The sequence below is a fragment of the Tauraco erythrolophus genome, chromosome 11, assembly GCF_009769465.1.
Source record: "Tauraco erythrolophus isolate bTauEry1 chromosome 11, bTauEry1.pri, whole genome shotgun sequence".
Classification (NCBI taxonomy): domain Eukaryota; kingdom Metazoa; phylum Chordata; class Aves; order Musophagiformes; family Musophagidae; genus Tauraco; species Tauraco erythrolophus.
In genome coordinates, this window is record NC_141475.1 from 11476979 (window position 1) to 11503855 (window position 26877).

At 40.8% G+C, this 26877-nt stretch overlaps 1 protein-coding gene across 1 annotated transcript in view; it reads left to right on the plus strand.

Moving 5' to 3' along the window:
* Window positions 1-5798: 5798 nt before the first annotated feature.
* The window catches only part of COL4A3 (collagen type IV alpha 3 chain), a 65764-nt gene continuing 44685 nt past the window's right edge, over window positions 5799-26877 (plus strand). The window contains exons 1-4 of the mRNA XM_086618613.1: window positions 5799-5882; window positions 18806-18862; window positions 24508-24597; window positions 26714-26758. Of these exons, the coding sequence (XP_086474739.1) occupies window positions 5799-5882; window positions 18806-18862; window positions 24508-24597; window positions 26714-26758 (276 nt within the window). The remainder of the gene's footprint in view (window positions 5883-18805; window positions 18863-24507; window positions 24598-26713; window positions 26759-26877) is intronic.

Consider the following 26877-nt stretch of genomic DNA (forward strand, 5'->3'; position numbering starts at 1 on the left):
TCACGCTGATTGAGGATCTGTATATGCAGCACTTTTTTTTTCTTTTTTAAAAAAAAAAAAACCACAGCAGGTCTTCTCTTTCCTTCTGTTTGTGGATGGTCTATAAACACTGTTCCATACTGCTGTTGTTTTCCCCTCTGAACCTGTTTATATTAAAATATGCATCTGATGTGCAAACATGAATAATTACCAGATAACCAAAATACCTCTTAACCATTTACATATGTCATACTGCACAGCTTTATGTTGGCATTACATCATATTATTCCTATTCAGGCTGCATTTTATTTTATTTTATTTTATCAGTAATCCAATTATTTCAAGGGGACTATATATGAAATTACAGATCAACATAAATGGGTACAAGATTTCAGCCTGGAAAAGAAATAGTCTTCGCTCAGTGTCTGAAGTAACAAGCAAAGAGCATCTTGCATCATTATTTCTTAAAAAGCTACCATACTCACCTTTTTCAGCTAAAGGCATTAAAAAAAAAAAAAAAAAGATGTGACACCTGTCTACGGTAAAGACCTAATGAAATTAAAAAAAAAAACAAAAAACAAACAAATAAAACAAAACAAGAAAATATTGGTGGTAGTTTCAAGGCCAGACTTAGCAGTATCTTCTGCAAACTGGGCTGGACCAGTCTGTGTGTATATCTGAGCAAAGCAGAATATCTGAGAATGTATATCTGTATATCTGAGAATGCAGAATAAGCCATACGCATTTTCAGCTCAAGAGTTCTACCCATATGCATGTATAGATGACAATCACTGGAAACGTTACCTAGATTTTTTTAGCTTTATTTTTAGAATATTTTTTCCACAGCTTTTGCCAGGATTTAGGAAGCTGGAAGCCCTAAGTGCAGAGAGGGTCTAAGTAAGACCAGAGGCCTCTACAGTCCCCGACAGTCAAATTTTGAACATATACATTAACTACACAGTCCATCTGTGACCTCTGACTTAGGTCCAACAGCAGATATGCAGTTTTACGTGTGAATGTGCTGCATCAACCTTTTTCTAAGCTCAAGCTTCATAAATCCAGAGAAATGGCCAGCTCCTGTGCAAACTTTTACATCCCACAAATAAGAAAAAAGCTGCAATCCTTTGGAATAAGGCACATCTGGCAAATGACTCGTACTGGTTATTTCAAACTGAGGGCTCAAGAGGCAGGGCTTTTCCTAAAATATCACAGATTATCATAGGCTTTTATTTTTTTTTAGTGCTGTAGTCTTCCAAACGTGGGGAGGTTAACTTTGAGGAGACTGAACACTGACTAGAGTGAACTGACAGGGGTTCATTTCTTTTGGAGAAGTCTCCTGAGTAAGCAAAGACTATCAGTTACTGCAAAGGGAGCAAGGACATGAACCTACAGCAAACTGGCTGCTCTCTGATAGCTGTTCAACAAGCAACTATCTTTTCCTTGTAAAACAAATGAGTGTACAGCTCCTGAAATGTTATTGTCTTGCTTTCTATTATTTAGGTAGCATAACATCTTTCTAACCAGAACTAATCTAGAAATAATATTGATTCCTATGTATAAGCATGATATATCCATATCCCACCGTATGAAGAAGAGACTTTGTAAGCTACTGTGCACTAATAAAAATAAACAGCCTAAGAGCAACCAGTTCATGCTGCAAGATCACACCCTACATGTATTCTACAATACTCCATTCATCTGCCAAATTCTTACTCTTTCTATGCCTCAGTTCCCCATCTGTAAAAAAAAAAAAAAAAGGAAAAAGAAAATAACAACACTCCTGATAATAAAATCATATTCCAATAACATTCCTACCTCACTCATTTTTTACACCAATAATATAAGTAATACAAGCAAGATTGTGAGGCAATAAAATACTGCAGGGACAAGTTGCCTCAAATGGAAAATCCAAGCCAGTCATAAAGTGTTAAGACTTCGCAGAAATTTGTTCCTGTTTTCCACTATCCATCTCATTATTTAATTACCCAAACAGTTTCTGAAAATAAGAAGAACTTGAAGTTTGATTCATTGGCTTTGCATTAGCAGAGAACCTTTTATTTTCAAATTAAAATCCATTTTGATCCAACCCATTGACACAGTCACAGTTTGAAATCATACTTAATGCATGAGTGGAAGACTTACTTGAACCACTCTGCTTGCTATTTCGTCATGGCTATATAAAACACATCATTTTCTAAAAAAGCTTCCTATAGTTTGAAGTGTTCAGCAGCCAATGCAATAATGTAAGAACTACAAAGTGTTATTTAACAACCGTTACCTCAATAGAATACTTACCTAATTCAAAAAAAAAGATAAAATATCCGCAGGATAGCATACTCTATACCACCAAAGGAATAGGTTTTACACAAGCATCACCAAACCTCTGCTCATAAAATTCTCAAAAGCCAGAGGTGAAAAAGTTGGCACTATAACAGAACCTAAATGTTTAATTTCTAGACAAGGACCAAGAAGGAAGACGATTTTATTCTCAGGGACTATAATAAAATAAGACCGCAAGACATGAGCCATAGTTTGAAGGAGATGCACAGCTACAGTTATTGACATATAAAAATTAGAGCAGCCCTAACTGTATTCTTATTACATCCAAAGAAACCAACATCATGTGTAACAAGACCACTGAAGTTGTGAAATTAAGGATTCAGAAGTTAGGAAATAAAAATTAGAGCTATGCACTCAATTTTTATGTGGTTCTTTTATGTATATGGTTAAGATAGTCATTTTAAGTGCAAGAACATAAATGCTGTTTTCCATAGGACTTCTGCCTCATTCATGATGCATGTGTTCCATACTGTTTTCATCCTTTTGCTGAAGTGCTATTGTTTCTTTTACAGTATCCTATGAAGCTTTGCACTTTATACTAAATTCATACAACTGTAATGTTTCCCACAAAAGTATCCTTATCTGTAAACAGAAAATACTGTTATCCTTGTTTTATCACAGAGAACTGAGGAAACAAAGCTAGAATCATTAAACATCAATTACTGTGAAAAAAGCCAAACTTTGTTGCAGCTTTCAATTGTTCTCTAGTATTAAGGTTGATTTCTCTGTTGTTCATGCACTGGTGGGTTGTTGTTTGTGTTTGTTTTCTGTAAAGTACCTCTACAGGCAGCTGCAGGTATACATTTTGACACAACTGATGTTAAGCCTGCCTGGACAGCTGTTTTACCAGACAAGACTGTCTCTCTGAGTTTGCAGCTCTCCGAAGACATTATGGACTACAATAGTATCAGCAACACAGTCGGCATCAAGGTTTCATAGACTTTCTTTGGATGGATGCCATCAATTACGGTAGCAATGAGCAGGACAGTGAACATCAGTGGCTGATCTTACCTTTGTTCCAGCTCAATGCTACTTTGAAGTCATGTATCTGTCCTAGAAATTCACATAAAGACATATATGCTTTTATGTGACAATCTCATGATGCAAAATTACTTGCTGTTTCTTAACTATGACACACACAACTACCATCCAGTTGGGCCATGCTACTTAGCAGCCAGCTGCTCAAGGTCAGTGAACTAGGTGGTACTGGGATAAGACTGGGCTCAAAAAGGACATTTTAAAAAACATTCTGTCTTTCGGTTGAATCTCCCTTATCAGCACTTTCCCATATTTGCTTTGAGCTTGCTTACTTCTTTTTATTGAAATTTCCACACAGGGTTTTCATCATGTGAAATCTGACTCAGAATTGTTTTATTATAGCAGTACTTCATTCACTAAGTATTCTGTATGGATTAATTTATCTCCCCTAACAGTGGTCTGCCTGCTCTCTTGTTTCTTCCAATATTTCTTTGGCCTAGTATTCAAGAGCTCTCCTTTTAAGTACTATCTTCTTTACTCAGTGTCATACTGTTCATTCCACATCTCAATTTGCATAATTTCTGAAGATTTCTGAGAACTGGCAACTCTCTCCCACTGCAGTCTCCCTTGCTCTTACCTTGTTGTCTCAGAGAACCTTGCACCTTTTGTTTTCACTTGTGTTTAACTGAGTCTCTGCTACCTTGTCTAACGCCAGTTCTTCTAATGTTAAATTTCAGTGGAGGATTTAGGTACTTACTAATTTATAGGTGCTTAAGGCTTATAAAAATTTGTAGACCCCATTTTTGTCCTTATTATAGTATTCTTGTGTAAAAAATGTAGCACTGTTACAGTTGACAGGTTTAGGAATCTGACAAATAAAATGCATCAGTTTAGTGGTTTTATCCCTGAGATGGATCCTCTACGTGGTCACCATCAATCTGGCTTGAAAACAGGGAATTTTTTTTCCCCTTTCTCTCCATACCAGCTTGCTCTCACTGATGCTTGAGATTTTAGAGACAAGGTGGTAACATCTGTGATGATGCACAAGATCTTTGATACTGAACATACTGCTCTGCTCTTCCAGAGATGTGTTCTTGCTGCTAGTACCAAACTTTTGGTAAAAGTAGCCTCTACTAACTAGCTTTCACAGAGGATTTCATAGAGGGCTGACAGTACAGTCTACATCTCTACTCTCACGCCTGTAGGAGCAGCTGTTTTACAAAGCTCTGTGGTTAGCTTTATGAGCAGTCCCAAATAGGTGGATACACATATTGTGTTGCTGTATACTATTGCTTTGTCTGTATCACTTGTAGTGCTTACTAAGACCTGTAACGTGGAATTTCCTGTAGAGCATTCACAAACACTACAGATAAGGCAAGATGACTGTGACCAGCCTGGCCAACATACTTTCTAAGTCTGTGCCATCTCAGAACAGCACTTTATTTGGTGGGATGTTACCTTGAACATGCCGTACTTTTGTCAATAACATAAACGTGATAAACTTTAGATGTTGCCAACACTTTACAAATCACATTTCCATTCCGAAAACCTACGTGGAAAGCCCGGCGAGAAACATTTCTCACTGATGCACATGTATGCAGTGGGCAGCACTTAGTCCCTTCTGGGACTTCTCGGTCTCCGCGGTCTCACCAAGAAAACACCCGAGGGAGAGGAAAGCGCTGCTCAACGGAAAACACGCCGGCCAGTGCCGGGAGCACCCCGGGCAGCGGCGGGATGGCGCTGAGGGCCCGGGCTGCTGCCGGCCTCACCCGGTACCGCCTCACTCCCGCACCCAGCGCTGCCGCCTCCCACCTCGCTCGCTCCCCGGTGTAACCGACCCCTTCTCCCCACCGAGGCGCTACAGGCGACCCGCTCCGGACAGGCCCAGGCCGCGTCCTTGCTCGGGTGGTGCCCGGGGCTGGCCCGGGCCGGTCCTGGTCCCCACTCCCGCCGCGCAGCCCCGAGGCCGTTCGGGCGGCGCCCACCACCTGCGTTCTCACGGCGGCGCGGGAGAAGCGGGCGGGGGACGGAAACAGCGCGGTAACCTGGGACACCTCCAGCTGTCCCGGGACGGGGCTGGCCCCTCAGTGAGCTCCCCAGCCCCGGCAGGCGCCGAGGCCAGGCGGGACGGCCCGTGACGAGCGCCACGTACTGCCGCCCGGGGCTGCCCCTCCGCACCGCTCACCTTAGCTCCCAGACGGGAAAGCCCCCGGCTCCTCGCTCACTCCATGCTCGCGGAGGACGGACGGACGGACAGCGGCTGCCAGCGGAGCCCGAGGCAGTAGACACGGGGGGGAGAGGAGTGGGGAGGAGAGAGGTGGCCCGGCCGGCCCCGCCCCGGCCAGCCCCAGCCCCTGTCCCCACCCCAGGGCGCCGGGAGCGCCGAGGCGGGTGCGAAGCGGCAGCCCCCAGGCCAAAAGCCGCGGGCAGGCGGGGGGCAGAGTCCGAGCGCCCCGGGCCGAGCTCCGCGGGACGCCGCGCAGGCAGCGTCGAGCGCGGGGATGGCCGGCAGGGGCTGCCCCAGCCGCCTGGCGCCTCTGCTGCTGCTCGCCCTGCTCTGGCCGGGCCGAGCCGCGGCGGCTGAGGTGAGTGAGCGCGGGGCGGTGGCGCGGGGTCCCGCGGCGGCTGCGGCGTCACCTGGGGCAGAGCGAGGCTCAGCCCCTCGGCCCCTCTGCCAGCGCGCTTCCCTTTGGCCTTGGCAAGCCGTGAGGAAGGAACGGTGAATTTCGTGTTTAAAATGATACGCCTCGCTGGCGCCAGGGACAGCGCGCCCGGGCACGGGGAAGGGAGGCGCGTCTCGCCCAGCTCTGGGGTACCGCTGCCCGGTGAGGCTTAGTGAGGGCGGGGAGGCCCCCGCGCAGGGCGCCGCCTCACTGCGGGGCTCAGGTGCGAAGGAGAAGCACAGCGTCGCGCGGCGGCTTCCCGCGCTGCCAGCTGAGGGGCTCCCGTGAAGGCATGGGGTCACCGCAGTCCCGCCACGAACCAGGACAGCGACCGTGGAGGCCTGCCCCGCGGGCAGCGCATCGCTCCGCGGGAGGCTGAGTGTGGACGGCGAGGACAGTGCAGTGTTGCCTGTGGATGGTCTCTGAGGTAAACGGTCTCAGAGCAGCACTTACCGCCTGGATCACCTGTGCTGCCTTCGTTACAAACTCACTTCACAGTTTGTCTTTCAGGTTTAATGACAAGTGTGCACCACTGTTTGGTCAATAAATTCTCCCAGATCATACCGTGATCTTTGCTGTTCCTTTCTCCTCTGTCTGGTTGTGACATTTAGATTGTGTATTCCCAACGGGGAGAAGAGCAGTCAGCTGTGAGGGTAAATGGGTCAGTGTAGCTCTCAACAATTCTGGCAGTTACCAAGCAGAAAACTGCCAGTTTCAGTAAATTTCTGATAGACATCAAACAGAGGAAACTGTCAGTTTCAGTAAAAGTCAACAGTGTTAATTTCTCGTGAAGGTCTAACGCAGTACATCAAAATCCTTTACTGCCTATCAAAACATGTAGCAGTTCACCTTTATGAGGAAAAAATCTGATCTACTTTGCTGTTGCTAAAGTAGAGCCACATTGTGCTGTGGTTTTTTGAAGCAAACTAATTAGTAATAATGTTTCTTCTAAAATATTGCAGCTCTTTCACTCACCCATTCTGGGTTAAGTGTCTGGAAACTGCACAAGCACCTCACCAAACATGTTTTGTTTCATGGCACTCTAGCTAACTTGCAGTAAAGTTTAGTCATTTAACAAAGATCTAATTGTTTTATTTGTAACGGAATTAAAATACCTCTTAGTTCTTATGTAGCACGGAGGTACCAGATCTATTTATAAAGTACACATTTTCTGCAGAGTTATTTTCATGCTCTGCCTAGATCTGATCCTTACTCTAAAGCAAGGGTGGAAGACATATAAACTCAAGATCTGCCTCTCTCTTCTACTCAGTTTGCTGTTATTTATTCCATTCTTCTCTTCCTCTTCTGGTATCTCCCATCCATTTCCCTTGTTGCTCCTAAGAGGTGGACATCATCGTAGATGCTTCTGGATGGCTGTTAAGCGCAGGCTGTGTAGCAGGAGCTCCCCCGCCCCCCTGCCCTGGCACACACACTCACACTTTTTCTAAGTCTCTATTATGGCTGTGTTGATCTTTTCATCCTGTTTTGTGTTTTTTATCTACAAAGGAAGGGAAAGGGAAATGTATTGACAAGTAAGACCTTACTTATGGCCCAGTAAAGCATTTCAACGCTTTTTAGTGATCTCAGTAGGATCCTTCAGTATTTGCCAGTCTTGCAGACTCATGTACCTTAGTTCATTAGCAGCCTTTCTGCTTAAGGTAGATCATGAAGCTCTGAGATACTAGTTTTCTAGAACATTGTCATTCCTAGGTCCTCATTTACCCTTAGGCCTTAAAGACAGGTTTTAGGATGGTAAGAAGTGCCTTCTACAGAAATCTTGCTATTTAAGCAAAGTTTGAACACATTGTATTGATGCAATGGTGCTCTGAAAATTCAATGGATCTCAAATGTCTGAGATTAGTTTGAGCTAGATTTGCAACAGATAATTGAGATCAGTTTTAAGATTCAAATGTCATCATTTCTATTCTTGTATGAAAGTGCTGATATTTTCAAAAGAGAAAGTCTAACAATATTTTCTAGATGATGGAGGAACTAAAAACTTTTTATAAAGCAATTTTATCTGAAGTCCTAATTAAATATTAGTGGCTAACATTAATTGACATGAAATGATTGATGAATAAATAATTGCATCTTGGCTGGACTGCCTGTTGCAAAGAAATAGGTATTGTTTGTATTTTAAAATAATTCTGCATTTTATATGAAAATAAATTGATACTTGACCAACAAGCAATATTTTTGGTGTATGCATAAATTAAAAAAATGTTTCAACATAGAAAAGTTTTAAGTGTGTATCCTTAATAACTCAATAAGTAGTTTATTCCCAAAGACAAGAAAGAAAATTATTAATTTGTGTCTCCTGCTGTTTATACAGTAAATTTGGGTCCTCACAGCCCTTCACAAGAGTCCAGACTTCTCTGCCCTTAGGAGGCTGAACTTTCTGGCACCTGCTAGGGAGTATTATTATCTGCATTCTTGGCCACTGGCATGCTCTAATCACATCTTCTGAAAACTCAGCAGAAGTAGCATCTTCCCATGTCAAAGGCTTTTCAGCTTGCTTGATGTATTCCTTCACTCCAAATACTGATGTTATAATTCTTTGGATTTTCTCACTGTTCATTTAAATGTTTCAGAAGAATGGTAAAAATTAACAATATGTTTCCTCAGGGAACAAGATAGTTCTCATTTCTATTTTATTCCTTTCAGAAAATAAAAAAAAATAAATTTGCTTTCTTGTTGTTTCATTTTGTTTAACAGCACCTGGAGCCAATACTGTCGTGATGCACATGTACAATCCAATTAATTCTCCTGAGTGTGTCCTGTCTTTTGATACCATCCATGTACTTCTTGTATGTCTTGAATTTAAACACTAATCGAAAAACATTCCCTGAAATTTGCTGTTTCAAATGACACTAATAAGAAAAATACCTAGGTCAAGTTCATTAGTACTGAATCGATACTGCTTCTTAGTGGCTTCGATCATTTTTATGATGGCATCATGGTAGCACACGTTCAGAACAGGAGACTTTCTATTTGACCAAGATTACTTGATTGCAAATTGGCTGCACCTCATGTTACTACCATTTTTTGATTTGCATTGTGATACAATTGCAATATTGTATTAGCACACAGGATAAAGTTAAGTACTCTATATTCGGTATTTGCTTTGGTCATGACTGTATGATCCCAGGTCTGAAGTCAATGGGGGTGTTACTTTGATAGTTTGGCCCAATTTATACTAGACTGTTCTGATCCTGATGGCCTCTGTAATTGGTTGTAATTTGGCCATCATCTCTGTAGAGAAACAGGCCAGTGTCAGAGCACTGCAGAGCAAGGCTTTACCTACTGGGTCAAGTTAGCATAAATTAGCAGAGTTGCCCTCATGTTTGTGCATCAACATTTATGGAGTTCTGCTGTCTTATACCACACGAAGGCTTGCTCTGATGGCCATGAAATGTTAAGTGTGCTTATGTGTTTGCTGTGTCATTCAACTGAAAGCATGTGGACCTCCTTAGGTGATCTTATTAAACATCTGTGCAAACTGAACTGTTTATGCTATATATATAACCTTTTTCTAATGAATCTATGAGGTAAATACTTATTTAAGCAAAACTATAGTTCAGGTTATTTTGCTGACTGAATAATATCATTAAAATGATCAAAGTAGGTGGGCAAACACTGGTTCTTTCTCCATTGCTTTGCGTTTCATATAGGTACAACAGCATTTTATTTCTGTGCTAGCAACCTCTTCTGCAATACCTAGAGCTGATTTAGCATAACATGTCTTTGAAACAAAATACTTTGCTATTAAGTGCAACTAGTATGGGATGTCCGGTCATCTGTTTTACTGTCACATTCTCACCCCACCACCTAACAAAGTAATACTAGAAGGCTCACTATGTTGGCATGGATTACAGGAGCCTAGGAGGAAGGTGAGATACAAAAAGGCTTTTTTCTTCTTAACTGTTTACAGCCCTTGTCTCTCATGCGCGCACTGAAAAAGTTGCATTTTGCCACACCTATTTTTAGTTCTATTTTCATCGTTTGTCTTTTTTTTTTAACTTAGCAGTTTCATGATAGGGTACAAGTCTCACAGGTTTACAGGTTTTCCATTCAGCCTGGTTCAATGAAGACTTTTAACTAGGGCTTTATACTGCATTTTTCCACAGATCATTTTAGAGGAAGCTGCAAGAAAAAGTAACTTTTTTAAAATCTGTGAAATCCCAAAGCCTTTCAAAAAAGGAGAAACCAAAGCATGTGCAATAAGCTTTCTCTGAACAAGCTACTGTTGCTTTCGTTGCTATTTGCACCACTTAACAGACGATGCACACCAGGAATTCTATGAATATACAAATATACAGGCTTGAGGAAACAACAATTATAGTGAACACCGTTCCCACACTGAACAGTTGGGAAGAAATAAATATTGTGTGATGTAATGCTAACCATATTATGGCAGGTAAGCAAAAATTCACTAGTTAAATGGTGCGTATTTTTTGTTACTAGATTGCTCTTTTAAGATGACCCTCTGTTAGGAAGGAAGAGCACGGATGAATAAGCTGATTAAACACCCTTAAGAGTTTGCTACACAAAACAAAATTCCGTGGCCTGAATTGCCTAATCTTTTTTTCCTTGTGGAAAGGAAGAATATTTATTTATTTTTTCCCCATGTCCGGTTCAAGGTCAGGAGAAGAAACCCACAGAGATGTGGTTTATGGGTCTGCCTTGGAGATTTTACCCGTCTGAATACATTGTGAACAATTTGGTCCAGTTTCTGATAGTCCTCATCATACTGACTTCTACTCTAGTGAGATTATTTGTAGAGTAAGATACCAGTCATTGTAAGTATCAAAATTTTCTGTGTTTTAGCAGAAGAAAACAAACCATCATTCTCTCTGTTTAAAGAGGCATTAATTCTGTATCTTTTCTTTATAGACCAAAAGCAATTAAAAAAAAACAAAACCCAGAGATTCAGTTGAGAGCCTCAACTTAGAGTTCTCCAAAACTGCGCACAACATGCCGGCTCTATGTGCATAGATACAGAGTAATTTTAGGCAACTTCTGCAACACAGGCCTTAGTGGTCATCACTGCAGAGCTCACAAACAATTTGAGTTTGTGAATACTCAAGGTAGTGTTTTTTTTTTCTAAATTACAACATTTAACCTGTTTTATCGTAAGCAATGATGATAACATGCAGGCACAGTGAAGACTGTTAAGCCCTACCATTCTTGCACTCCCGAATTCTTTCCTGTCAGTGAGTTGGAGAGAAGGGAGAAGGTCCATGTAATTTTGGTGTTTGATTGTGGGTTTTTTTTTCCAAATAATGTAATTTTAATTCCATTTAAACATAGGCAAGAGATACCAAAAGGTCCATGAAAATTTTGTTTCCATCTGTTTTATACTGTTTTGCTTAAGGTTTATGTTACTGGGTTTTTATTGTGATAAATATGAATAGTTATAATGGGAGATTTGGCCAACTACAAAATTATCATTATACAAAGTTCTTACTGAACAGATTTTTGCTTTAAAAAACTAAGAGAACTGTTTCAATCTCTGAAGTGAAAAAGGGTTTTCATACATATATTCCCTTGACGTAATAGAAAGTTGTTTAAAAGTTCATCTACAGCAGCTTCCTCCGTTTCTCTATACCAGTCGTTTACCATGGTCAGTTTGCAAATGCCGGTATACATTTATATTACATAAAAGAATAAATCCCTTCCAAAAGAACTCCTGACACTTTAAAATTAAGAATAGAAAGTAAGGAAATTCTTACCAAGTTCAGATAGACACATGTTGTGACATTGTGTGATCACAGATTGTGTATCCCTAAATTAGACACAAAATCCTGCTTCTGTGAAGTGTTATGAAAGTTTTTTCTTATGATAGTAAATGCTTAGGGCTTCTCTTCTGCACCTTACACTGAAAGCAGCATGTAACCAGTAATACAAGGTCTGTGTCACCAAGGAGGGATATTGATTCAGTAGTTACTCCCTGAGCAAGGTTCCTATTACAAGTGTTTAATGGAGCTTATAAAACAACTGCACTATCTGTAGCATAACAGTTGTCTTCCACTGGGTCCTTTGGGATCCAGTCTCCCTGCATTAGACATTACTGACCGAGCTGTTTATTAGTTAAAGTCATAGGTGTATTTCTTTATAATGGAAAGTCAAATAATTTTTGTCAGGTGCTAGGTATTCAACTGGTAGGCAAAATGCAGTGAATTCTGATAGCATACATGGCTGTTAACAGGAGTCTTCTAAGGTAGGAATGTCTGGCTGCCTTCCAGTTCACAAGTGACTACACAATGTTTCAGGGTTTGGGAACTGACATATTTTCCTTCAGCTCATCATCTCCTATTTCTGCTCTATGTAGTCTCTACTTATTGAAGGCTTAATAATTTGGTTTTGTTGTACTGGTCCAGCAATCACTGAAAAAACACAAAGTTCTTCGTGGTCTTTGATAATTTTAATGAATTCATGTTTGATGCTTAGAATGCATGAAAAACTTTTAGTATACAGATTGTAATTGTGAGACTGGTATTTTGTTTTGATAGCAATGTTTTGGAGTGAAGTGACTTCATTCTCCAGTGCCTTGTACGTTATGTGGTGATTTACAGTTTTGCAATATGAGGAATACGCTGCCAGGGTCACGTATCTACTAACCATGTCTAGATGGAATTACAGACTGTACTAGTCTAGCTAAGTATCATAACACAGGTGCATCAGACTCAGAAAAAGATTTTCCTTACATAGCCTTTTCCACAGTGTGAACTTTTTTTCTCTACAGCTCTGCTCTCAGATCCTCTGCTTGAGCAGGTTAGGATAAATTTTCAATAACATAACTGTGTCCAAGCTAGAAGCTTTAGCTAGCACCATAGTGTCCTGCAGAAAGTGCAGCATTTCACATCTCCGTGCAGCATACTTACCCCAACACAAGTCTGTAATGTAGATAAATGTTAAGGCAAAACTTTCCACTTACTGTAATCATAATGCTTTACACCCATTTTTATTAGATATAATAGGAAACACATAGTAGAGAACATTAGAGAAATGGGCCCTTTGTAGTTTTAAGCACTATATTAACATCAGCTATTCCAGCAATATTATTCTGTGTGATCAGTTGTGGTTTGTAGACGCAGCTGGGATGTGTAAAGTGATTGCTCTGCACTGAAGCAGCTCAGGAAGAATTCAGAAATCTCAGTGTGTCAGCAGGCCTTGAAAATTCATCATCAAGACTCTTAAAGGAGCTGGCTCACTGATATATATTTTTTACTAAGTGTTGGAATTTAAGAGAAATTACAGAAAACTGGAAATTAACTGATAATTTACTTCCACTTAGAAAGGACCACTGTGATGACCTGCATATTTGTAGACTGCTCAGGATATCGTTAATGATCGGAAAGATGGAAAAGAAAACAAAAGGCTGCATCACAGAAAAACAGATCTTGTCCAATAAGTCTAGTTCCATGTTTTGATGGAGTTCTAATTTAGTGATCCCTGAAGTTAGAAAATGAAGACTTAATAGCAGGATAGGTGAGATGCTAATAAAAATAACGTTTGAATGAAAAAACAGATTGCATTTTTAAAAATGAGCCTGATCAGCTGTTAGAACCACCAGTGAAGGAAAGTGGCAGCTTCATCACCCACTTGAGAGAAGACACCTGGGCTATTTTTACTGTACGGAGTAATTAATGGGTATCACTTGCACTGCTTTTAATTCATCTTAAAATTCCTCATGTTGCACAGTCATCTTTCATTTATATTAGCCACGATTTACCTTTGGAATCTGTGGAGTTCACCCATGAAATTAAAGACTAATCAGGCCAAAAGTGTAAACTTAAGTGCCACTGCAGCCAGATTACCATATTCCTACAGAATACGTTTAATTTCATCTGAATGTCTTTATTACTCATCCTGTGTGATCTTGATGTAGACTTCATCTGAAACATTTGAAGAATACGGTGCCTGTTGCCTGCATCAACACACTTTGCTGCCTCTCTGTCCTTGGTGCAGTATTTTTAGTATAAATATATATTTTTAAATCATAGATGACCTGCTCTGATCTTCTCTGTGTCTGGAAAAGCAAACAAATGCTCTGACTGTTCTGTCATCATGTACGTCATTCCAAAAAGCGATCGATGGAGAAACACTGGCTCATCACCCTCACTGGCTCGTTTTGTCTGTTCCCCATCTTCCTGCTTTTAAACTATTCTCAGTATGACTGCATTGCCCCACAAATGCAAGTGTCAGGACTCAAACCCTGTGCTATTGATAGAAACGCCTGTCATTATTTGCTTTTTTCCTTACATTGACACCTTGTGACATCCTTTGACATATTCAGTGAGGTTTGATAACATCGCTAACTACAGACTTTTGCATCCTTCATATGACTAGCTCTGTTGGCAAAGTGCTGTGAGCTGTTGAAGATTCTCTCTGAGACTCCAAATTAAGTTGCCACAGCTGCAATGGTAGGAGTAGCCCTGCCATGCTTAATCTACATTAAGCTTTGTATGGGTGACAGTGTAGTCTGTAGTATGTTATTTCTTCCTTCTTTCTTAAACGTTTCTTTGGGACTGGAACACTTTTTAAACAGATGCTTAAGTTAGTCTCTCTTGGGGGCAGGAAGAGGTCAGAGCCCATAGAAACCAATCGCATAGTGCAGGAAGGGCAGTTTGGCATTATAGATAAGGTTGCACCCACTGAACAAAACTTCAGCTGCTGCAGAAAATGTGCTTTAGCGTGTACAACTGTAATTATTTCAAGAACATAGAATACTACTACTATCACTCAAAACACTTTTGAAAGGAGCTCCTCTATATATTACTCCAAGAAAGTATTGGGGTTTTTAAAAAATTTTGGTTCATTGGTGAATTTATTTGATTTGTTACTCATATATCATTCATCTGACTTTATTCTTTGGCCTAGATTTTTAGATCAAAAATCTAGTGCCATCTACTGTATCTGAATATTTGAAATACATGTAGATGATTATTATAAAAATCACACAACTGAAAAACATGCAGTAAACTTGTGGCTTTGGTAATGCATTTACTTATGTGGATGTTATTGTGAGGATTTAGAATAAACCATTAATAAGTAATATCCAATTTCCTTATCTTATAACCTGGCAATATACTATTGGTTTGTTATGGTCCTTTGATAAAGGAGCTGAAGGCATCTTGCAAAGATGTGGAAACATCCAGTAGTATAAGTGAGCAATGATTTTTTGGTTCAAAGCTCCTTTACAGAAGGCAGAATCTAATCTTATGTAAAAATCATATGCCAAAACATTTAGTATTATCCAGCTAACTGACTGTGTAATGTAAAGTCATCTTTGGTCTTTTCAGTTTAAAGTGATATGCGTACACAAAAAGACCTAAATTGATCTGAAAGCTTACTAATGGCAAATTAAACACGTTCTAAGCATTCTGACTTCTTGAAGAGCAAAAGCTTTTTTTCCTTAAATAGTTTAATAACCTTGTTTAGTTATGTAGCATCATAAGTTTCTACATGTTCATGCGTTTAACTTCACATTGAATTTTCTGTGACTGTAAGTTAAAAGAAAGTTTCTTCTGTATCTGTACATATCACGTCTTCTGCAGATTATACGTATTAAATAAGAGTGATTTCATTTGGTGATTTCTCTACGTGTCCTGAAAACTGTGGTTTGCATGCAAATCCTGTAAAGAATCTGCTTCTAGCTTTACTTTCACTGGTAGAAATAGGATGCAACTCCATGAAAGTCTATAGAATTGTAATGGGAAATAACTGATACTTGGAAGATTAGAAGCCAGCTGTGGCTGTTTCTCAGGAAAGCTCTCAATGGTCATCCAGGATATGCTCCTAGTTACACTGAAGAAATTCACAGAATTTGGAATACTGGAAGCATTTTTTCCTCAGTGAACACCACCTTTCCTGGACTCAGACATGTGTCTACTAAATCTGTAAGCTAAATCTTTGCTCTAGCAGTTGAGATTGCTGAGTAAATGGGTCTCCTGGGCCTCATAAGTCTTACAGTTGATTTGCGATTTTCTTATGTGAGCCTTAAGAATGTGGTAGCTTGAGTCACTCACCAGCCCTGTACAGCAGTTAAATGCTGTGCCTACAATTTGAGACTACTTTTATTGTGTACTGTGTTTACGTCTTTCCTTGGGATGCTGAACATTGAACAGTTACATTTTTGTACTGCTTAGCAGACATGTACCAATAACCCCTGTCACCTATTTTGTGGGATGGAAGGTACTGTTACTGAACAGGGAACAAGAAAATTGGTTGTCTTACAGACTATTCCAAATTTATTTTGCAAATATGTCACTTTATCCTCTGGTATTTATGCTTAAAAGCTTAAGATATCGGTCATATAACTTATTTGGTAAATTTAGGTTATCCAAGGCCAAACTGATAGAACTCACCAAGAAGAAATCAGGGTACTGTTTGTTGTTAATTCTGCACTAGTGTTTATTCTTGTGTCTCTGGTGACATATTGATTAAAATAAGGTAGCATAGTCACATGGTTTCTGTTTTACGTGATACCTTTATTTTCCAAATTCCTGATATAGTACTACTTGAATTCTAGCTGTCAGATCAGGGCAAAAAAAGAAGTCTTCTTTAAATATGCCTAAGAATTAAGTATTTAATTTAATTAATTTGCAATTCTCCAAAAATCTAGCCTGAACCATCAAGTAATCACCTATTGATCTGTCAATAGAAGACAGGCAGACACAATAATTTCTTGGAGGATTTGCTTTTCATGGCCAACTGATTCTAATTTCTGTTGTATTTTGTAAATGAGTGTCTCGATAGCTATTCACTTGAGGAATACCCCCTGCATCTACTTTTAAACTAATAGATGGTGTCATTTGACCTAACTTCAGCCCCCTGAAAGACAGGCAGCTACTGTCAGGAATTGTCTAGTCCATGGAGTGCAAGTACTGGCATACAAGTACTTATACAAGTACACATACAAGTACTGGCAGCATCTTTCCTCCATCCTAAAAGAGGCACCTAAAGAGACTAGATGAGTTGTTCCAAACTAGATGTTAGGTTTCCTCGTGTAGTCAATGGAAAGAGACAAACACTATGAACTGTGTAAGAAATGAAGGCAGCTAGATGATGCCACCTACCTTTGTGTTGGATGATAGAAGAAATTGATCCTAGCTAGTGGGAGGTAAAAAGCTTTTCAATTCCGTAAAATGTTTTACCTGAACAGATAGCTACAGGAACATTTAAATTTAGTGACAATCAGACCTTACTGTTTTAAAATGCAATGGAGAACAGTTATTTCCTCTATCTTTTGGTTTCTGTTTTTTGAGAACACCACTAGAAAAGTTACAAATTTGGAATAGTACTGCTGTGGTATTACGACCAGCTGTAGGGGCTAATTGTGTTCAAGATCTAAATAGAAACTGCATATCATATCATCTTAAAGGCTTTAATCTGGTCAGAAAAAAATATGGTTCTTCCTTATTTTCTGAAATTTGTGCAACTTGGAAAAATATCTTAATAACCAATATGTGATATTTGCTCCTCTTTTATTGTCTGTAACTACAGTAACCATAGCATATGGTCAATGTGATAAGCATATACACTAAAGTGGGAGAATAAACTGAAAAATAACCCTCCTTCTACAGTGGTACGATTGAAAAAGTCGTTCAGCAAGAGCTTCAAAAACAAAAGAGAGAATTTAAGTGTACAAAGAAGGACGATAAACACCATTTGTTCTCCACATCTGTATGAAATACATGGCTTCAATAACTTCAGTGATATTTTAGTATGTATAATATTTATGTTAACAAAAGATTCTCTTTTTTTTCCTCCACTTCAATGAAATGGGATATATGTACGTGAGTGCAGGAAAGTCCATTTTTAGAGTTGTCCCAGCCAGACCGGGCTACCTCCGGAACTGAGTGCATGATACCTGTAGCAGGAACAAGGCACAGAAGGGTTAAGTGTTCTCATATTCACCCAGGATCTCAGATGTGCTTTGCAGTTCTGCTGAGCTCCCTGCTACCACAGTTACCTATAGCTAATGTAGTCATGCTGTCTATGCAATTACATACTGAATATCCTTGTTTGGGTTTTTTGTTTGTTCTGTTTGTTTCTTTCATTTAAGTGTGAACAATAAAAACCTGAATATCTCTCCGTACGTGATAAATGATTGGATTTTCCCAAATTGTAGTTGCTCCTGGATCGCCATGCCTTACTCTGATAGTAGAAGTCACAGACTCAACGCTCAGCCCTCCATGGAGGGCTTTGAACTCCAGGCTTACTTGAAGATGTGACATGATGGTAGCAGCTACAGCCCAGGGCTTGCTGCAGGAGTTGTGACGTCCCTGTGCGAGGGCACTTGCTGTCACACAGCTTGGCTTAGGAAACCTGCAGAATTAAGAAACAACAAAGTTGAGGGTCCTTTGTAATTGTATTAGGTATCATGAGGTGAATGCAACTATAAAAAGTCAGAAAATTATTGGTTAATAGACTAAAATAAAAATAATATCATTGCAATCTAAAACAATATCAGTATATGTGTGTGTTTCTATAGTACGTTTTTAAAAGAATCAACAATGTTTAGTGCTGTTAGCCCAAACTCTTGAAATTTCCACTTCATACTGATAGTATAACCCTGATGGTGTTAAACATGGCTGCTTGGCCTTTACTCCAACTGTAAAATTAAACTAGTGCCATAATCTGTCTCAGAAGACAGTAAAGAGGAATAATGAGCTCTTTTCTGCTGTTGAGAATTGCCACTCTTCGAGAACTTTTTTTTAAACTTGTGTTATTTGTGAAATAATTACTTTACTAAAACCACTGAGATCTCATTTGCCCCTCACCACACAACACAAGGACAAAAATAATTTTATTACCAAGTTTGTCTTTTTGCTTTTCAGAGCTGTATATGCAAAGGTAAAAGTCCCTGCTTTTGTGATAGCGTGAAAGGTAATAAGGTAAGAACAAAAACATTTTTCCTATTTTAAGATTAGCTTATACCTGGAAATTGTTAATACATTAGTTGAGTTGATACAGTGAGTGGATTTATTGTGTGGTGATATTCTGTAAACAGAGTCTACAGAGAATTGTAAAAGGAATGCATTTCCTTGCAAAAATCTGTTAAAATAGCTCTGGGGACACTGTTTAACTAAGAAGAATTTTTTTTTTTTTTTTTCAAGTGCATTAGTTTGTTTACAGCATTGCATGATGTTTGAACACCAACAGAAGAAAAACTGTCTGAAGCACTACATCCCTTTCACAAACTCCTAACAAATGCCCACAGATACCATTACCTTGGCAGCAGGTCTCCTGTTACAAATTTCATAATGCCATCAAGAGTGTCATGTTCAGTGCTTCCTTCTTGGTCTCTTTGGACCTTGTCCATCTACCCCCTCTTTTCCGCTTCCTGAAGGAAAGCTACATGCACTGGCATCAGATAAATCTCCTGCAGACTGACTCAGGGGCCGAGTTTCTGGATCCTAATCACAAACACCTTGCTAGCGGCGAGAGAACAGCATCAAATGCATCAAAAGTAACAGAGCTACAGCTCTGCCTGTTGCCAGCAGTAGCTTGGCAGAGGCTTGGAGGAGCTTTTAGGCAAACCTGAATTACACAAATGCCAAAAATTCCTTCAGTCCTGCTTGTAGTTGGAAAAACAACTGATTCAGAAATGAAAGGGGCATTATTAAACAAGCCATGATTGTAATTCAGGCTAACTGTGGATACAGTGATTGCCACTAAACCTTATCAATAGATTCCAGATGTCTGTATAAGCTTAGAGTTGTGATTTGTCTCACTGATTGACACGTCTGGCTGGTAAAGAATTACAATTTTCCTCTTGTACTTTTATTACCAAGAAAAAACATCATATTACACCATAGTAAACACTGCTAGTCTTGTCTTTTGGAAGCTTCATTTCAGTGGTGGAGAAAAGTCTCTCAAGGCAAATATGTTCATTATTAAAATATAATTTCATAAGTGGAAAAGGAGAATACCTATTTTTTTAGTAAAGTCTCTGCTTATTTTAGGTGTTCTTAGTCTAACCTGATTTGTCCTAACCCATAAAATTGAGACCCGTTGAAAAATTAGAAAAAAATAAGCTGCCCACTAAAAGAGAAATATTAATAAGAAGGAACACCACAACTTGTCTTCATCAGTTCCATGTTAAAGCAACTGAGCAGTTAGTAAGTAAGAGATAATCATTGTTTACACTGATTTCAGGCAGCTTTGGAAAGTCAGGACAATTACATTAATCAATATGTTTTGATAAGTGTTCAGTGTTAAGAAATTCCCCAACCTGAGAATCCTCTGATCTTGTTGATCTGTCAGGAAGAAAGTGGATAAAATTGCCTCTATGGAGGGGAGTGAAGCTGTCGGGAGAGTGCAGTGGTGCTCTGTATCTGGAGAGCACTCCATCACTTGCTGCACTGAGGGGGTAGCAATCTGAGTGGAGGAAGATCAAGGGCTTCTTTCGTTTTTCTGTGAGCTGGTACCACACTCCCTCCAGTGGCACGTTTCGGTATAGCGTAATCCTTGAGACACTGGTGGATGAAATCAATGTTATAAAAAGCTATGCCGGTTTATGATACAGATCTCACAGACACTTACTTCATAATGCAATTCTTATTTCGACTTGTGTTAAAATATTCTGGAATTATATTCTATCTTTTAATATTCTTTTTTTTTTCCTTTTTTTTTTTTTTAAATCAGAATGTATTTAAAATCTGGTGAGTTTGTGGGATTTTGAGGGGCGAGAATTGATGGAGGGACAAGCCAAGGTATTTTTGCTTCCTCGAGTCTTCTTTTGGATCCTGTCTTGTACATCAAATAATAAGATACCAGAACTTCTGCACAGCAGAATTTCAAACGCTTTTTTGTATAACTGTCCCCTGACAAAGCAGTAGGAAAATTGAGTCTGAGAGAATCAATTGGCATCATGGAGACGTGGTGGGACGACTCCTATGACTGGAGTGTCAACATAGAGGGGTATAAGCTTTTTAGAAAGGACAGGAAGGGGAGACGAGGAGGGGGTGTCACTCTCTACGTCAGCAACCGGCTGGAGTGCGTGGAGCTTCACCTGGGGTCGGAGGAGGAGCTGACAGAGAGCTTATGGGTCAAGATTAGAGGACGGGGACGGATAGGGGATGTTACGGTAGGGGTCTGTTACAGGCCACCTGGCCAGGAGGACAGAACAGATGAGGCGCTTTATAGCCAGATAGGAGCAACCTCGCGGTCACAAGCCCTGGTCCTCATGGGGGACTTCAACCACCCTGACGTCTGTTGGAGAGACAATACGGCAGGGCACAGGCAGTCCAGGAGGTTCCTGGAATGGGTGGATGACAACTTCCTCCTGCAGGTGTAGAGGAGCCGACAAGGAGGGGTGCCATGCTTGACCTTGTGCTCACCAACAGGGAGGGACTGGTGGGCGATGTGAAACTTAAGGACAGCCTTGGCTGCAGTGACCACGACACGGTGGAGTTCAAGATCCACGGGGCAGCAAGGAAACTATTCAGCAAGCTCTGTGCCCTAGACTTCAAGAAGGCGGACTTTGGCCTCTTCAAGGACCTGATGGGCAAAGTGCCGTGGGAGGCGGACCTGGAGGGACGAGGGGCCCAGGAAAGTTGGTCCACATTCAAGGAGCACCTCCTCCAAGCTCAGCAGAGGTGCATCCTGATGAAGAACAAGTCGGGCAAAAAGACCAGGAAGCCCGCGTGGATGAGCAAAGAGCTCCTGGACCAACTGCAAATGAAGAGGATAGCCTATAGAGGGTGGAAGCGGAGACAGATAGCCTGGGAGGAATACAGAGAAGCTGTACGAATGACCAGGGATCAGGTGAGGAAGGCTAAAGCCCTGAAGGAATTGAATTTGGCAAGGGATATAAAAAGCAATAAGAAATGCTTCTATAGGTATGTAGGGGACAAAAGGAAGTCCAAGGAGAATGTAGGCCCCCTCCGGAAGGATACTGGTGCTCTGGTTACCCAGGACATAGAGAAGGCTGAGTTACTCAATGACTTTTTTGCCTCAGTCTTCACTGATAAAGCCTCTTGTCTTACCACCCAAGCTGTGGAAAGAACTAGCAGGGACTGTGAGGATGAACCACCGCCCACTGTACTTGAAGAGCAGGTTCGGGAACATCTGAGGAACTTGAAGGTGCACAAGTCCATGGGACCTGATGAGATCCATCCGCGGGTCCTGAAGGAACTGGCGGATGAAGTTGCCAAGCCACTGGCCATTGTATTTGAGAAGTCGTGGTGGTCTGGCAAGGTCCACGATGACTGGAAGAGAGGGAACATAACCCCCATTTTTAAAAAGGGGAACAAGGAGGACCCGGGCAACTACAGGCCGGTCAGCCTCACTTCTGTGCCTGGCAAGGTCATGGAGCAGATTCTCCTGGGAACCATGCTAAGGCACATAGAGAGCAAGGAGGTGGTGGGTGACAGCCAACATGGCTTCACCAAAGGCAGATCGTGCCTGACCAACTTGGTGGCCTTTTATGATGGGGTGACAGCATTGGTGGACAAGGGTTGACCAATGGATATCATCTACCTGGACTTCTGCAAAGCTTTTGACACTGTCCCGCACAACATTCTTCTCTCTAAACTAGAGAGGCATGGATTTGATGGATGGACCACTCAGTGGATAAGGAATTGGCTCAATGGTCGCACTCAGAGAGTAGTGGTCAACGGCTCGATGTCCAAGTGGAGACCGGTCACGAGTGGCGTCCCTCAGGGGTCTGTGTTGGGCCCGGCCCTCTTCAACATCTTTGTCGGTGACGTGCACAGTGGTATGGAGTGCACCCTCAGCAAGTTCGCCAATGACACCAAGCTGTGTGGTGCCGTCGACACGCTGGAAGGGAGGGATGCCATCCAGAGGGACCTCGACAGGCTGGAGAGGTGGGCCCGTGCCAACCTCATGAAGTTCAACCAGGCAAGTGCAAGGTCCTGCATCTGGGTCGTGGCAATCCCAGGCACAAATACAGACTGGGTGGTGAATGGATCGAGAGCAGCCCTGAGGAGAAGGTCTTGGGAGTGCTGGTGGACGAGAAGCTCAATATGAGCCGGCAATGTGCTCTTGCGGCCCAGAAGGCCAACCGCATCCTGGGCTGCATCAAGAGGAGCGTGGCCAGCAGGTCAAGGGAGGTGATTCTCCCCCTCTACTCTGCCCTCGTGAGACCTCCCTTGGAGTATTGCGTCCAGTTCTGGAGTCCCCAACATAAGAAGGACATGGACCAGTTGGAGAGAGTCCAGAGGAGGGCCACGAAGATGATAAGAGGACTGGAGCACCTTTCCTATGAGGACAGGCTGAAAGAGTTGGGGCTGTTCAGCCTGGAGAAGAGGAGGCTCCGGGGTAACCTTATAGCGGTCTTCCAGTACCTCAAGGGGGCCTACAAGAAAGATGGGGAGAGGCTGTTCAGGAGGGCCAGTTGTGATAGGACAAGGGGTAATGGTTTTAAAGTAGAGGGAGGTAGATTCAGGTTGGATATTAGGAAAAAATTTTTTACCATGAGAGTTGTAGAACACTGGAACAGGTTGCCCAGAGAGGTGGTGGATGGTCCATCCCTGGAGACATTCAAGGCCAGGTTGGATGAGGCCCTGAGCAACCTGATCTAGTTGGAGATATCCCTGTTCCTTGCAGGGGGGTTGGCCTAGATGACCTTTGAAAGTCCCTTCCAGCCCTAACCATTCTATGATAATAACCTCATTCTCTGTCTCCCATGTCATGCTGTAATGTAAAAGATCTCGAATAGGCAGCTTTTCACTGATGTAAAATTGAGCAAGCTAAATTGCTGCTATCTAAAGAGCTGAAACATCTTTTCTGTGAGTTTCTAGGCTTGAAGCACTTTATTTTAACCCAGATAAGAGTTGCATCTTCTTTATATTTAAATAAAATATAATACATACAGTTCCAATATAACTTATCCTCCTCTATTCTGATTGCGTAGCTTTAATCTTCTGTGTTTCCTTTACATGGTTTGGTTATTTAAACTTGACCTTAAAAAAATACATGAAAAAGTAATTGAGTGTGTTAATCTCTGAGACTCAGAAAAATTTTTAAAACTTGTTGCTTAAAGTTACAAACTTATTTGATTCTGAGTGGTTTTGTTGCATTTGACTCCCACTGTTTCTTTCCATGGCTTGCATGAAGAAAGAATTAATGATTTGGAACTGACCTCGCTGTACAGCAGCACCCATTAAGTTTGCCAACTACAAATTAGAGCTGCTATGATGGATTTGGATTTGTGTGCTTGTAAGGACTAAACACAATATAGAAATATAAACAAGAAATATGTATCAGCTGCTTTCTGAAACTTTTCATGCTGCCAATTAACTTCCATACTCTGCAAAATCTTGAGTACTGTTGTCTTCTGATATCTTCAGCCATACTTATCAGCATGTTACTTCAGTGGTACAATGTGGCCTAGACAGCACATAGGTGGAACCCCCAAAACAGGTCAGTATGGGCAGGGGTAGTATATCTGCTGCAGTAATAGACAGGTACATAGAAGTTAAGAGGTACTGAAAGTAATGGATGACTTAGGAATAAGTTATCAAAAGGGGAATTCATGGATGTTTTAAGATCTTCATTCTTTTAATGTTTACAGGGTGAAAAAGGCTTTCCTGGTGTTCCAGGTCCGCCTGGTCATAGAGGCTTTCCTGGTCCAGAAGGGCCTCCAGGGCCGCAGGGACCAAAGGTAGGTGAGATACGGAGAAACTACTGTGGTTGACTGTGAAAGTGAGCTATGACTGCTTAGAGAATTCTGTTTTAAAAAACAAAACCAAACAAAACCAAACTTCTTTCAGAGTCTTCGTATTTGGTGGGAGATGTTTTGTGGTCACCAGCTGCAATAGTCATTTTTGTCTGAGTTGAAATAGCTGGTATGAACATTGGCTTTTGTTGTCAGTTGGCCATTGGCCAGTGCTGAAGCACCTGGGCTGAACTGTCAGAGGCAATGAACATAGGTCTAAATAGATTGTAGCAGCATAACCTCAATTTTGTCTTAACAATATACTCTGACATCTATTGCTGGAAAGAGAGGAAAGAAGCTACTAGACAAATATGAAAAATAAGTTTAAGAAAATTTGAAAGGAAAGATGTTTTTTAAGATAAATCTTGGTCTCTTTACGAAATTCCTAGTTGCCTGTGGTATGGAGAAAGTGACTTCAGTGACTCGGGCTTTTCTTTCTTTCCTATATGCCTAAACTGAGGCCAAATATGAATTTTCGATGACTCCTACATGAGCAGAAAAAACAAATAAATTGCTCATTAAAAACCATTTTGTTTATATTTGTATTGAGGAACAGCACTCCTGCTATCATCGATAAATTGACTCTGATGAATAAATTACTTGTGTCTAAATATGCCATGAACTCAGCCACAGTATATATCAGGAATGCACTGACACCATCACGTTATGTCTAGGACCTGCACTAATGTGGCTCCAGCACTTATCCACACCTTTAAACAAATGGTTTTTATAGTTTTAATTTGTTTGAGTATTGTTGTATTATTCTGTCCTGTCTCGTTTTTACAGTACTTCGTGGAACTGATACACGTGGTGGATCTTGTACATGTTGATCTGCCGTTTATTTGAACTCATTGAAAAGTGTGTAGTAGAGCATTTCCCTTTTAATAATTGATAATAACTTCTGCAAGAATGGCAAAAAGTAAGGATAATTTATCTAGCAAGAACATCTCTGTTAGCTTAAATCCTGTGTATTGTAGTGTATTCCAGTTAGCTTTTCCTATTCAACACCTGTACGTTATCTTAAACAAAGTGTTGCCCAGGATTTTAGGAGCTATGCAGTTCTGTACATTCCTCATTTCCTTTCTGGGAATGATAAAAGTTTCTTAATATCAGTAAAGCTCTAAGTATCTTGAAAAAATTCTAGCAGGTTCTTTGTAGACCATGCTGTGGCATGGTTTGCTCTCTTCTTTCAGCCGTGCTCTCTCATCCTGCTTAACCCCCTTTCACCCTGCTCCTGGCTTTTCTTTCCATCCACAGCAGTGCAGGTGAGAGTGGCTGGTACATGCATATACCTGATCATTACGTGGACATCACTCATATCTGGGAGCCTTCTGGCTGTTTCCTCACAGAGAAGCACTTCTAGGTCTCACAGTTTGAACAGTTCCGTAGCAACTGCTTTCTCAACTTACCCTGACTGTTATTTTTTGACCTATGATGAGATGTATCCCCTCTAAACACTGAAAGAGAGGGCAAGACACCATGATTTATGCAAGTTGTATCAAATTGGAGAAGAGAAGGCTCCTGGAAGACCTTATTGCAGCCTTTCAGTACTTAAAGGGGGCCTATAAGAAAGATGGGGACAAAGATTTTAGTGAGGCTTATTGTGATAGGACAAGGGGAAATGGTTTTAAACTAAAAAAGGGTAGATTTAGACTAGATAGAAGGAGGAAATTTTTTACAATGAGGGTGGTGAAACACTGGAACAGATTTCCCAGAGAGGTGGGAGATCCCCATCCCTGGAAACACTGAAGGTCAGGTTGGACAGGGCTCTAAGCAACCTGATTGAGTTGAAGATGTTCCTCCTTATGGCAGGAGGGATTGAACTGAATGACCTTTAAAGGTCCCTTCCAATCCAAACTATTCTATGATTCCATGATTCTATGATTCTGTTAAATGCTTGTTTGCTTTAGTGTCTGTAATAGGCAAATAATTTATTTATTTATATAGTTTCACATTCACATGTTTGTATTGGTAGAATAATAAAAATATTGCATATCCTGTTGACGTATATGTGCTTTTTCTCAATCATATTGAAATACATTCTTTTCCATTTGTGATCTAGGGCTCTCCAGGGCTTGTGGGCTTAGTTGGACCCAAAGGTATACGAGTAAGTATTTCTATTTTAAACAAACTTCTGTGTATTGAATGTCATGTTAAATGCCAACTTGGTTCAATAATTTGTGAAAAATAAAAATAAGCGCATTATATATGATTTAAAAGTATTTT